At 40.6% G+C, this 14104-nt stretch overlaps 2 protein-coding genes across 4 annotated transcripts in view; one reads left to right on the top strand and one right to left on the bottom strand.

The window, feature by feature from the left end:
• LOC101850276 (DNA annealing helicase and endonuclease ZRANB3) overlaps nt 1-5031 on the top strand; it is a 34750-nt gene extending 29719 nt beyond the window's left edge. Inside the window, exons 18-20 of the mRNA XM_005106449.3 lie at nt 390-493; nt 1901-2009; nt 4187-5031. Of these exons, the coding sequence (XP_005106506.1) occupies nt 390-493; nt 1901-2009; nt 4187-4378 (405 nt within the window). The 3' untranslated portion in view covers nt 4379-5031. The remainder of the gene's footprint in view (nt 1-389; nt 494-1900; nt 2010-4186) is intronic.
• A 7310-nt stretch (nt 5032-12341) lies between these two features.
• Nucleotides 12342-14104, bottom strand: part of LOC101849873 (spartin) — a 41483-nt gene continuing 39720 nt past the window's right edge. For all 3 annotated transcript variants that reach the window (XM_005106448.3, XM_005106447.3, XM_035971908.1), the window contains exon 9: nt 12342-13381. In XM_005106448.3, the coding sequence (XP_005106505.1) occupies nt 13086-13381 (296 nt within the window). In that variant the 3' untranslated portion in view covers nt 12342-13085. The remainder of the gene's footprint in view (nt 13382-14104) is intronic.

The raw sequence follows: 14104 nt of genomic DNA, 5'->3' as shown, positions 1-14104 counted from the left end.
GGCAAACTGCAATTTTTAAAAAATTAAATTAAAAATTTGGGGCTTCAAGCATCTGAACAGCTGGCCAACGATTTGTGTTTTGTTCGACGTCGACTTCATTTGGAAACATACTATTTATAAGAGTGCCCCCTTTGTTTTGGTGGCGTCGGTAGCCTAGTGCTTAGGCTACCGGACTCGTGATCGTGAGATTGCGGGTTCGGGGGTTTGAGCCTCAGCTCGGTCCGACGTTGTGTCCTTGGGAAGGCACTTTACACGAATTTCCCACTTGGCTCGGTCCTTTCGGAGACAGAAGTTAAACTAGGAGGCCCCACCTCTTAAATAACCTAATAGTGTTGATAGCGGCATTAAACCCGTACCATTTCGCAATTTCACCCTTTGTTTTGGTCCAGATCCTGACCCATGCCAGCTATTGCCGTGACCAGCTCTTTGACATTCAGCGCGGTGTCTGCCAGCTCTGTCAGCTGGATGCTCACAGCTTCATCACTCGTCTCAAGTATGTCCTGTGTGTTTTTCTAGCAGTGTTGTGTATACACGTGTTTTCTGAAGGACCAGCCATTCAGATGAACTAAGCCCAAAATTTTGGAAACTTTGTGAGATTGCAGTCTCTTAATTTATGGCATCGGTTGATGGTGCTCAAGAAATATTTTGTAGAAATTCAAATTCTAAATGTTCAACGAAAAAAAAGCAACAAAATATGCAAATTACGTAGGTAGGCTACTATTGATGAAAGAATGGAACAGGTTTTTTTCTCTATCCTGAAAAATATAGCTTTTTGGGCTTAGTACAATTGAAAGGCTAGCTGATGATGTGGGATTAACATCTCTTCTTAATTTGAACGTATGGTGTCCCAAATGTCATGTGTGTGGTCTGTGTTCTCACGAGGGTGTTTCATGTATTTTGTGTAGGCCAACATGTATTAGATCTACCTCTACGTCCATATATTGCTATTCTCAAATGTGTGTCTTGTGTGTGTTCAGAAGAGTGTTGTGCATGTGTTCTTTCAAGCATGTTGTATTTGTGTACTTTCATGTACGGTACTCGTATAATTTGTATGTGTGCATGTTCCCATCTATGTGTTCTTAAGAAGAGTATAAAATCCCAGAGTTACCACCCAACCGGGAAAAATGGGAAAAAAGACAGGAATTTCATTTTCAGACTTCCTTGTTGCGAAAACACCATGAAAATGAAAATGACCGGGAGAAAGCCCGAAAATTGGAATCAGGGGTGTAGTCTACGTCACATTGTCATGTGCAGCTGTCTAAATCTAACTTTAACACTGTCTAGTTGCCACTCAGTGTTATCATGCCCTTTTAAATAAATTTTTAAAATATGATATCGGTTGCACCAAAGCTAGGAATAATTTGTCACGGTACTGAAAAATTCCAGGGCTTTTGCGTTAGGGGGTCTGGCTCAGGCCAACGAGAGAAATAAAAGAAAAAAACGGACGTAGTTTGACACTGGAAACAATCGGCTGCTTGGGTGGCATGTTTTGTAGTGATGTACAATCAGGATCAAAGGTTTATGACGTATCCCGTGGGTTTCTTTAGATTTTGAAAGATTAAACTCTAAATCGGGTGTGGGCAACAAATGGCTAACAGGCTGTGGGCCACAATATGACCTGCTAGGCCAGTCAGTGTGGCCCTTACTTTACTTCTTTTTTTTTTTAAATTAAAATTTATACACTCTGTGTTATTAGATTACATACTTGGATTGTGACTGGCCATAATTGTTGCTCCAATATGTGACCCACCAGTAAAAAAAATATTGAAAAATGTTGCACACCCCTGCTCTATAATTATAATTATATCGCTCAGAAATTTTGAACTGTTGTCTTTGGATTCTAGTACCATGTCAGTGCGCTTTTATTTACCTAACAAAATGCCTTGGGTTCTTTCCTCAGATGCACGAAAGACCTAGTTGTTCGGGCTGAGCTCCTCAATAAGAGCCCATTCCGATGTCTCGGCAGCAAACAGAAAAAATTGATTATCACTCAACCATCACCAGGACAGGTAACTGCTCTGTGCGATTCATTCATAAATAACTAGAACTAGCTGGGCCCCCTTTCGATGAAAGGGATGATCGGTGCATTAACATCAACTGAAAGTCATAGGACTACTATATTTACACTCTATTGGAATGGAAAAATAATTCTTAAGAGATGCAAAAAATTAGAAGGTGTAGATCTAGATCTATACTCTCGAAACAAAATGTGCCTCGCAAAATATCACTTCGGCACCGGATTTTCTAAAATTGCAGAGACAGAGGCGTCGGCCTACAAAAGCGATCGGCGAAATAAAGAAATTTAGCTTTTTGCAGCAAAACTGTCTCAAAACTGAAAAAACGAAGGGCGCCATGATCTGGAGATTATTTTAAAGAATCTTTTCGTGAAAACCGCATGTCGATCAATGCAGCCATTAAAAAGCCTTTTGAATAGCAAAATTCGGCCACCACAAATAGATAATAGATAATGAGAACTCTGGATCTACTAACCTCTTCTTAATTCCCATTTATTTCTCCGACTCTGTATTCACTGCTCTTAACTCTTTGTCATCACAATCACAAGGCTCAGAGTAAAAAACATGCGGATAACTTGAGAACGACAGATGTACGCCATTGGCTGATATTTATAGTAACAGCCATCTTGTTTGATGTCATTGAGGGATTCCCACTTAGTTGTCGTTCACGGTGGCAACACGACCGCAAAGCACAATTGCAGTATTTTTAAAGCCTGTAGCTTACGGTGGCATGGTGGCGGAGTGGTTAGTGCGCTTGTCTCCAAAGCAGAAAGTCCAGGTTCGAGCCTCGTTTCGGCCACGGATTTTTAAAAAAAATGTTTTTTAAATCCATCAAAGTCACGACATCACATGCTTTTTCAGTTATCTTACTTATTTTTTTAGAAATTTAAAAAAATAAAAAAATTAGTCCTTTACTTCCCCAACTCGAAGTCAGCTACCCATTACAGGTGGGTGAGCAGAGGGGGCGGGAAAAAAAATCTGTGGCAGAACCGAGGCTCGAACCTTAACTTTCTGCTTTGGAGACAAGCGCTCTAACCACTCCGCCACCACGCCACTGTCGTTCTCAAGTTATCCGCATGTTAATAAAAACTCTTGCCATCAAAAGCAAAGGCATTTTGGGGAAATCCAAAGAAACTAGGTGGTAAACATCTCCAATCGGCGAGGTGTGACGGCAAAATGTTACTGATGTAATGGAATCAATTAGTTGCTCATAGAAGATTTCAGTGCTTGCAAGAGAGGGGGGGGGGGCACTAGCATTCCGGGCGTTGAACGTCGCAGATAGAAACGCGTCACAGTCTTTTTTCCCCCTCGGCAACTGATCATTATTACAATGATAAGGTAGTCTTGAAGTAGATCTACATAATGAATTGTGCACTGGTCTATGGAATCAAAAGTTGCCTATGCTAGGCTCTACACAGCCACACAACTTTTTGGTGAACAATCGAGATGACTCAGCCGTGTGCATTGAACGAATCGGCTCTTTTTTTACACAGCTCATAATATGCAGCCATTTCAGGCACTACCTGTGACTTCTCTTTATACATTACATGCTTAATGCCTGTAATTATCTACACAAAACCTCATGTTTGCTATAACGAACACTCGGATTCAACGAGATTTTAGGTCAGGCCCGGCGACCTCGTTGAATCCAAGTTCCACTGTATTGTAGAGTGCCTATAGTGCTTAACAACAGGGGCTACATGACCAATGTATATCTCATGTGTGGGTGGTTGGCGGGTGCTCTAGTGTGGTTTGCTCCTTCTTTCCCATCAAACATCTGTCACCCTTATCTCTGCTCCTTCTTTTTTGTTAATGTTACTCTCTTGTAATACTTCTATTCTTCGGCACTTATATGGCCTTATTGTGTTGCAAGTGCCGTAAAACTCCTACTAAAAACTAAATAGTGTCTTTTGCAGGCTGTAGTGAAGAGCCTAATCATTACATCACAGCACTTACAGCCTTCTGGGAGCCAGGCAGTGCGTTACTTCACATGATTATAATGATTTTTATTATTAAGATGGTTTATATTAATAATAAGGCAATGTTTATCTCTAGGAATCAGGCAGTGTGTAAATTCACATTATTATTATTTTTATTATTAAGATTGTTTATTATTAAGTGTATTAAGACAATGTTTATTTGTTTTTTTTCCCCTGTTTGTGTTGACCTAGTTCTGGCAAGTGGATCACATCAAGCCCGTGTGGCAAGGTGGAGGGATGTGTGACCTGGACAACCTGCGGACCCTGTGTACTCCATGCCACCTGCGGGTGACGCGACGACAAGCGACACAAAGAGCCAACTACCGGAAACTGTCAAAGGCTTCTAGCTCTGGAGACATCTCAGCCTTCTTTCAGAGGACATGATGATGGGTCTTCACCAGTACGCATGATGATGGATCTTCACTAGTATGCATGATGATGGGTCTTCATCAGTACACATGATGATGGGTCTTCACCAGTACACATGATGATGGGTCTTCACTAATACGCATGATGATGGGTCTTCACCAGTACGCAAAAGACATGGGTTCAATGCCCGCTCGGGGAAGAGTATTTCACAGAATGTCTCCCTCATTTTGTTTGCTTTAGCATCCTCCTCTGTCAAAGACTTTTGGGTGTGGGGACATCTCTGCTTTTTTTCCCCCAAAGACGGGATGGGTCCTCATGGTATAAACCCTGTAGAAGTTAGCGGGCTCCCTAGGAAGATGCCCCGGTGTTTAGACCGCAGAAACCAATCATAGAACAAAGGAGACTGATTGCGCAGTTCCGTCAAACCTGGTTACCACCTCCCTTGGGACAAGCATAAAGTTTAACTCTTTGAAGACGTGCCCACTTTCCCATTTTCGATAGCCTGTGACGCCCCTTGTTAGCTCTTTTTTTTACCAGGTCACCATTTTTTCCTATCCTCTAAAAAATACAATTCCTCTATTTTTCTCTAATATCAATCAATCATTAACATTCACAATACCAGTTTTACCTTGATCAAGGCTGCAAGATCACTGTAGTTGCCCTCAAAAGAAAATTTTTTAAAATCCAGATGAGACTTGGGGGTCAGGTAGATCTAGATCGAACAACCAAAGGTACAGATTCATCATCACTATCATCTGAACTTTCTTCTTCTAACTCCACATCATCACCATCATCTATAAACAACTCCAAAGCTTATTCAGTCTGCATCGAACATCACATGGAGATTGCCATTTTTGATAGAAACTGCGACGTTTCGTGCGAAACAATGGGCTTAAAACAAACGCCATGCAAAGCTATCCTAATTCAAAAGCAAATAAAGGAAGTCATCCAAATTATAGGGCTTTGGACGAACTTTCCAATGATAAAGGGGTTGTCCACCTTAGACCACTAGTTTAACATATAAACACGTTTAATCGTCAGCGGACACGCTGACAATGGTAGGTTTCCCTGCCGCTGACGCTTCTTCAAAGAGTTAATGGTGGTTCCTCTGTTAAATAGCCCCAATTGCCCAAAGTTAAGGGAAATGATTCTCTGTGCTTGAAAAGTGGTTTGTTTTTTGTTTGTTTGTTGGTTGTTGTTGTTGTCTTTTGGGGGGAGATTTATGTGTACATAAAGTATTTAGAGCTGAGAGTCCCCCCCCCCCCCCCCCCCCCCCAATCTCTCTCTCTCTCTCTCTCTCTCTCTCTCTCTCTCTCTCTCTCTCTCTCTCTCCCTCCCTCCCTCCCTCCCTCCCTCCCTCCCTCCCTCCCTCTCTCTCTCTCTCTCTCTCTCTCTCTCTCTCTCTCTCTCTCTCTCTCTCTCTCTCTCTCCCTCTCTCTCTCTCTGTCTTTCTGGGTGTGTGCGAATTCAAACCTAGCTGAACTTCATGTAATTCCAATAAAACATTTTTTAGGGTCAGAAGCGAGGCTATATTTGTGTCAAGGTCTGTGTAGACGAACGGTCTTGTTACTAGCTAAGTACAACAAAGTCAAAGAAAAAAAGAAAAAATTCCATTTGTCTGAAAGTAGACTTTTTTTTATTAGATCAGGAAGAGCTGAAGCAACAGTGAAATGAACTGTGTAAATCCTTAAAATCGGCCAAAAATTTTTTTAATTATGTCGGTTCAAATTCATTCAAAATATAGAGAACTTCATGTAGCATGCAAAATTGGCAAAGACTAGGACTTTGAACTTGAACAATCACACAATCATATAGTATAATGACAATGAACATAACCATTTGTTATGGCTTCTGGAAGTCAAGGACAATATTGAACCATACAACGACTAAAGAAATCTTCGGGCTTCGCAGCGAAATGTTTTGCTTGACCAGGAAAGCACAGATTCAGTATAACACAATGTGCATCAGCATTTAGGAAAAAGATAGATGTGAGGCCTTCTGTTGATACTACAAGAGAATTTTTTAAAATAGTTAAATAATGATTTTTCTTGTTTCCAGTTTTCCTAAAAATTGTAATTGTTGTTGACATAGCGCAAAAAAAAAAGAGCAAAGTGGGATAACTGTTGATAAACGGCAAAATAAATAAGATTGGGATTGTCATAGAACGTTTTATTGAAAGCAATTATTACAAGTATATATTCATTATCAGCGTTTTATTTACTACACTGTGGTAGAATTTCTCTCTTTCCAATGAATGAGTTGTCGATCAACACCCATAAATTGCTTCTTGTTTAACGATCACTCCGTCAACTGGATTAAAGAGAAAGAGTGTATAAATTGTGTATCCGTGATATTTCAGTGTTGTGTGTATAATTTCTGAGATTACCACATTATGTAAAGTAATGTTATTGGACACTGATTGGCGCAAAACAACTGTAGTGTGTAACATGGTATTTCACTGTTCTGTATCTTCTTTTTTCAGATCATAAAATTATTAGTGTTTCGAAACTTCTGTCTTCAACTTCAATCTTGTGTGTACTTCATACAACACTGTCATATATTAAATTTGACATGATATTTCAGTGTTCTATTTACTTTGGATGACAATGCAATATATATGAGAATGAGGCATGCTGACAAAATGAGTTACTTCTCGCAATCCACAAAAATGAAGATATTGGCATGGCGAAAAATCAACACTAGGGTCAAATTTGTAGATTTTCTATTGATGCCTTATTCTTTTAGTACTGGTACTGTATAACATGCCTTTTAATTAATTATTTCCTAAATTGTAAAAACTTCATCAAAGTTCATCTACAAACAGGATGTCTATCTCCATAAGGCTTGAATCCAAGAAGTCACTCATTTTGTCAGCATGTTTCACATCTAAATGTACAGACTTCACCATAAGTTGAGGACCACCTTGACAGACAGCCCTCATTTGTAAAAAATCAGAAAAAAAGACAGCAAGGAATGTTTCAAAATATTTTGCTCTGATAGTGTTAATGGGTTACCAATGCGTACTGCAATGCTTCCAAAAGAAGCAAAACCATCACGTGCTGCACGGAAGTCCTCCGGGAATTCTAGCCAAATTTGCTGTTTTTTATCGACTTGTGTGCGACACCACGGACATTCCTCAGTTAAAACTTATGGTGCACGTCATAAACGGAAGTACGGCCTCGAACTTTGGTGGCAATGTAAGCCGGCGTTTGGGCAAAATCCAGTATCACATCAACGTGCCATCAAGACGAAAGCTGAGAGGCTTTGATCGTGCCAGGGCTATGGCATGGCTGCAGGATAAAGTTGGAGCCCAAGAAGTTACCAGAAGGTTTGCAGTGTCACACTCTGTCATTGTCAGCCTGAGGCAGCGCCATCAAGCCACTGGATCAGTCCAAGAACGCCCATGTGCATTTCGACCCAAGAAGACCACTCAGAGTGTTGCAAGTGGTCCTTAACTTATGTTGAAGTCTGTATATTGACCAATGCTATACAAGGCAGTCATCCATTTTAAACCTGCACTGTAATTTTTTTTTTTTTTCTTCTTCTTGACTGATGCTACACTTTATAGTGATATGATGAGCATGCACATCTGAATTAAAAATTGCCCCATATATATATATATATATATATATATATATATATATATATGACTAATACTTTAAATTTTAATGTTATGACTAGATTTTTATTGCTAGATTCAAATAAGTCTTTTCAAAAGTAGATAAGCTGGTACAGTGAAGAAGAAGGGGAAAGAGAGAGAATGATACAAGGGTTGTTCGGAGAGTAAAGTAAAAAGACGAATTAATATCAGTATTGTTTGAAATCTGAACCAGTACCGGTATATTGTAGATACATTTTACATGCACCATTCCACTCATTTACTGCACTTATTTTATAAAAGAGTGCATCTTGCTCAACTTGCTGTGACAACACAACAAATATGGCAGCTACCATTGAAATTTGAGCTGTTGTTTGGTGTTGAGACTGAGAGCAAAAGGGAATAGTCGATCTGAAATTCAATCAAAATGAATGGCCGTAATATATATAACAATGATGAGATAAGTAGAAATACATGTACATGCATCTATATCACTGGTGTAATTGGAGGATGAGCTGAGTTCAGGACGGCCACAAACTTCAACGTCACGAAACAGCATGGGGCTGATTGGTATGCTGCTCTTAAACAATTTTCTGTCGTCCGATTTCTTCTCCACTTTGTGCCCCCATCCCGTCACCTCCTTTGCCCCCTCCTCTGGACTCTTGACTCTTTCTGCAGCCTACTGCTGGTACTCCTTGGCTCCTTCTTACTAATCTTACTTCTGTCTTTGAGTCACACCTCTGATCTTAAGATAGGTAAGATTTGACACCTAGCCTTCTCGGATAAGGGCAAAAAATCTTGGAGGTCCTGTGTGCAAGTTGTGCACGTGAAAGATCCCTTTGTGGTCTAAAATCGATAAGAGTAAGCTCAGGTCGCCACTCGGGCAAAATTCAAAATTTCCTGCCAACTGATGAAAATGTTTAATGTGTCCCGCACACTCATACAGTATGACCTTATGAGCCTTATGCAGTGTTGCGAGCACCATTAAACACTTATGGTACTTTTTTTTAAAACATGTTTGCTATTGCCCTATCACTAGAGACCCCCACCAACTACAATTCAAAGTATGATTACCCAGCAAAGTGGTGGCTCGGTGGGACTTTCAAAAATTGACAGAAGAGCACAGAGTTGCAAAGAGAAACCTTAGCGGGCATCTGCTCAGACACTTCTGGAACAATGCATGGGTGGGGGTGGCAACGCTGTTTGACCAGATGGGAACTTTGGTAGAGGTAACGGAAACTTTCTTGACAACATAATCAGGGGTGATGAGACATGCGCGTGGGCTCATTACAGGACACCTGTAACAAAGAGAGACTTAGTGACATGGAAACATCCAATATCACCTCCGGCCAAAAAGCTCAAATTCAAAGTGCAGCCTTCGGCTGGATAATTGATGGCATCTGTGTTCTGGGATACAAAAGGCATTGTGTTAGTGTAGTGTTAGTAGACTTTCTACCACAAGGTCAAACTGTCAATGCTGCCTGCTACTGTAAGTTGTAAGACACTCAACAAACAGAGAGGTGGTGCTTTTTAGTTTAAGTAGAGGTTTTACGGCGCTCGGACCTGAATAAGGTCATATGAGCGCCAAGTGGTGGATGTCAACAGAGAAGTCTTTACAGGGAATCAGACTTACTCTGCTCACCTCTCTAGCTTCAGCAGTACAAAGTCTGCTTCGACTATCAAGGCACCCCGGAAATAGGGAGTCACAAGAGTGTGACAAACATACAAAAGAAGAAGAGGAAAATTACGATATTAAAGATTAGGAACGAAAAAGCAGCAGTTCCCTGTTGTTGTTCAGGCATGACATTGTTAGATCAGCCCATTTACAATTCTACTGTGCACTAGAACTAGAACGAGAAATGTCCCCCCTTTGGGAATGGCCTAAAGACACTTCAGTCAGTTGCACCGTCCTGGGGGGTGCGACGGAAGAGACCGGGACAACTGAGCAAAGGTGTCACTCATATCAGCAGCATTAAGCTACTCCGCAAATCACAAACATGACCAAAGTCAGATTCCAAAAGTATAGTTGGGAGGTTTTGCCATAAAAATTTCCTCCCCATCATAGTCCTGATCTGGCGCCTTCTGACAACGATCTCTTTGGACCCCTCAAATGACACTAAGCCAGCAACAATTTTGACGAAGACTTAATCCACGGTCAAAACTTGACTCCAAAATCTTAACGTGTATTTTTTCAAGGGGGGCATACATTCTCTCATGCATCGATTTTGAAGGTGGCTACATTAAAAAAGTAGCTCTACTCAATATTAAAATGTAAGCATCTCATGTGAAAGCTACATTTGGGTCACAATTGAATAAAACTTAATCCTTTCCTAACAACTAGGTACCGCAGGCGAGCCGTTTTCCAGGCAGACAGCTACGGCTGGAGCCAGATTTGGACAACTTCATCCAACTATTAGCTGGTTTTAATTTTTGTAAACACTAATAAAAATTATACCACTGTTTTCTGTGTCTTTCCTTCTCCATGGTGAACGAGAAACTGATACTTATGATTGCATATTTAGTTTTTAATTGACTAAAGTTTAACACGAGAAAACTCGGCCGTCTCGCAATTTTGCGCGCTTAGATTTGGGGGGGTACTTGTTTTAAATTTCGATTTCTCAGTCGTGAATCATCGAATTTTCTTGCGGTTTGAAACATAAAAATCTGGGATTTCAGGAGAATTTCCGGGGAATGTGTTTATGTTTTTATTTCGAGCGGAAAGCTTGAATGGTACGATGTAAAGACGAAGAAAGCATTTTAAAATATGAAATTCGACACAAATCGGGCTATCCGTGCCAGGATCATATTCCCAGACATCTCTACCATCAAGTTTATGTGTTTAAAAAAGCCAACTACGTTCCACGAAGTATAAATATTACTTTTTCTGAAGTGGGGTAGCAACCACTTTCGGGAGATCGTCATTCTGCCATTGCGGCTGTTCCATCGCCCAATGCCACCCCCTCTGACTTGACCCAACCAGCAGACGATTATAATGATGGTTCAGTAAAAGAAACATTAGATAGATCTGTTAATGACGTCAATTTATGGAAGTATTATCATAATTTTCTTTTAGGATACTTATGAATATCGTGTTTTGAAAAATAAGACTAATCGGCCACCTCTTGCCGTGTGGTTGGATTGTTATTGTTTGGTGGGAATCACGCCGACCTACATTTTCCCCACCTCATAGTGAATTAATTGCGATCTATACAAATGTATCGCTTCGTGGTGGTATTTTTGCTGTCTTTTCAACTAAGAACACTTTATTTATTCTAAATGCATCGAAATCTAAGCATCTCTGATCGACAAAGTGAAAAAATAAAGCCGTGAAGAGTTGAACTGGGAGTTCTATTTATAGTAACATGTCATCATGGAAATGTTCGTAGATCTATTGTTTGGCATTTAATTCGGTAACAAAAAAGGCTAGATCTACGTTCTTGATTGGTGGATATTCAATTATTGAATCAACCACCCTTTTTACGTATTCTTAGACTTAGTTAGACCTAGATGTCACCTGATAGGCTAATTGGAGAAATGCCCCCCCCCCCCACTCTTTCTTCCATCCACTTACTGGACACACGATGATACATTGTATTTCCCCAGCCACTGGTTTCTTTCTCAGCTAAACCACTCAACACAGCTCACATATGTGCCCAAGATTACAGAGAAAACATTCTGTGAAAGTGAGTGTACATACTACTACTAGTACATGACGTAGTGTGTTGATTTAATTGCCTGCAAGCTGACACCACCCCGTCTCCATTCTCGCCAACCTGCACTGAGTATGGCAAAGCAGCTCAGAAAGGTTTATTGCCCTGATTTTAAACCGAGTTCGCAGGCTCATTTATATTTCTGTACCCGCCTTTATGCAAAAAAATTATGAAATTATGCAAACTGAGCCCAAAAATGTGAAAGTATGCGATTCTGTTAATTTTAACAAAGAATGATAAAGGAAAATAATCAGAAATTACTCAAAAAAGGAACAAATTTCGCTAAATTATGCGGGGTGCATAAAACCAGAGGGACAGATATTTTTGAAAGGTTTTTAAAGCAGCAAATTGTATATATAGAGAGAAAAATCCTTCACACAGTAAAAAGCATATACATGTACAGCAGTTAGGCAAAGCATCATGTTCTTACGCTTACACGGACTGTTCTTAGGGGAAGACCACTGTGTGTGTGTGTGTGAGAGAGAGAGAGAGAGAGAGAGACTGCATGTGACTGTGCGTGGGGCTATAGCTAAAGCCAAAGCCAAAACATTACCTTTAGAACAGAGTTTAACCCTCTTTGCATCATAAATTAAATAGGTCAGCAGGTCAGCACAGCAGAACCAAAATGGCGGCCACCTGATGGCTTCCCACAACCGAATTATTTTCAGGGTTTTTTTTTTAGGAGGTTCAGGGTGTGAAGCAAAGAATTTGCGTATGATTTTGGTCTAAGCGATGGATTTCAAAAACAAAAAATTCACGTACAAGGACCTAGGACGTCAGCATCTCACTTTAAAGTGGAATGTTTTCATTTCTAGGCCTGCACTATAAAGTGCGGGTGTGTCAGGCCGGTAAAAATGGTATGACAACGTGACAAGTAGGCCGGTTCAGGCCTGTATGGTTCAAAAAGGGTTAAAGAAAGGAATACATTTATTTTAAAAGTTAAGAAAGGAAGTTTTTTCACTCTCCTGAAAATCTTACATTCCAGGTTTATAACTCCAATCATTTATGAGGCATCGCGGTGAAATCAGGCGCTTGTTAAATTAATGAAATCAAATAAACCGGCATTTTTGGGGCTGTTTGGCTTTTTTTCGAATTTTCTTTTTTTTTCTCCTAATGCTGTACTGTTTATGTCCATTTAAAAACACATTCTGAGTGGATTTGTACTCACAAACGCTGATCAAAGGCACAAAGAATGTAAATTTACAGTTTCCAATCACACTCAAGCTTTGGAAGTCACCAAACTTTGGCCGCTAATTTTACCTCTGACACCAGGTGACCCCTACCTTCTTCTATTCAAGACAGATAGATTTTTTTCACCAACTGCAAGATAAATGAACAAGCTTTAAGAGAATGATACCAATAGATTCATATGCCTAAAAATTGACGAGCTGATTCCACCGCGCCGTGACACATTTTACAATTTATAGAAAGATCCACAATAAGAAGACGTGTGCTGGGGAGACTTGTTTATGTCCTCCACCACTGCCTTTCCCGTGTCTCTGGCTACCCTTTTCGCCACAGCCTTGGCCCCAAGGCATTTTCTGTTGTAGACACATTGCAGGGCGCTGCCGGCTGTGTACACTGCGTTCTCGGTCAGCTGGCCCACCTGAGCGCCGTACTTGTGCTGCATCACCTGGACAGTCTCGTTGGCCAGGCTCCTCCCCATGGACCTTGCTGCCGAATCCAGGGCTGCGTAGACCGTGCAGAAACCTGCAGCAGTGACAGCAGAGGACTGTGATGGTATGGTTATAAATAGTACAGACGACTACGAATGAATTGATGACGGGGAAATGAAAAAAAGATTAACTCAACTCATCCGAAGTTCAACTTGACCATTGGGATCTGTAAAGAAGAAGAGGTGCTGGGACCTGAGAAAAAGATCAACTTAACCGAAAATTGACTCAAGCGAGTTCAACACAAGTGTAGTCAACTGTTACTGTAAATGTAACGTCCCCCACTTGACCCAATACACATATATCATTATCAAGGGCCATCACTGTGTGTATGCGATATTTTGGGTCGAAGTTATTAGTTATAGATTGTACTATTAGAATCCTTCCTTCGTCAGTTACGAGTACCAGGGTAATTTCTCACAACACGGCCCTACCTTAAAATTACAAGGTTTTATCTGACATTTTTGGCTATTTTGAATCACTAAGACCGTTTGGTCAGAATCCAGTTACTGTGGAAACCTGATATCACAACAGGGATGGTGGGACCAGAGAAAAAGTACTGTTATATCAGATCCCTGTTAAATCAGAATGCAAGGGAAGTAAGCACATGTGGACTAATCCAGCGGAATTTATTCATGGGTAGTTTCCCTTGCCCCAAGTACCCACGAAAAAGGTTTTGGACAAGGTAATAATTATTGCATGTTACTAATGTTAGGGCCCGCTCCATCACTGCGTTACTCTCTCTCTCTCTCTCTCTCTC

Source organism: Aplysia californica, unplaced genomic scaffold (assembly GCF_000002075.1).
Source record: "Aplysia californica isolate F4 #8 unplaced genomic scaffold, AplCal3.0 scaffold00534, whole genome shotgun sequence".
Classification (NCBI taxonomy): Eukaryota; Metazoa; Mollusca; class Gastropoda; order Aplysiida; family Aplysiidae; genus Aplysia; species Aplysia californica.
Note: the sequence above shows the minus strand (reverse complement) of the source record. Positions and strands in the feature narration are given on the sequence as shown.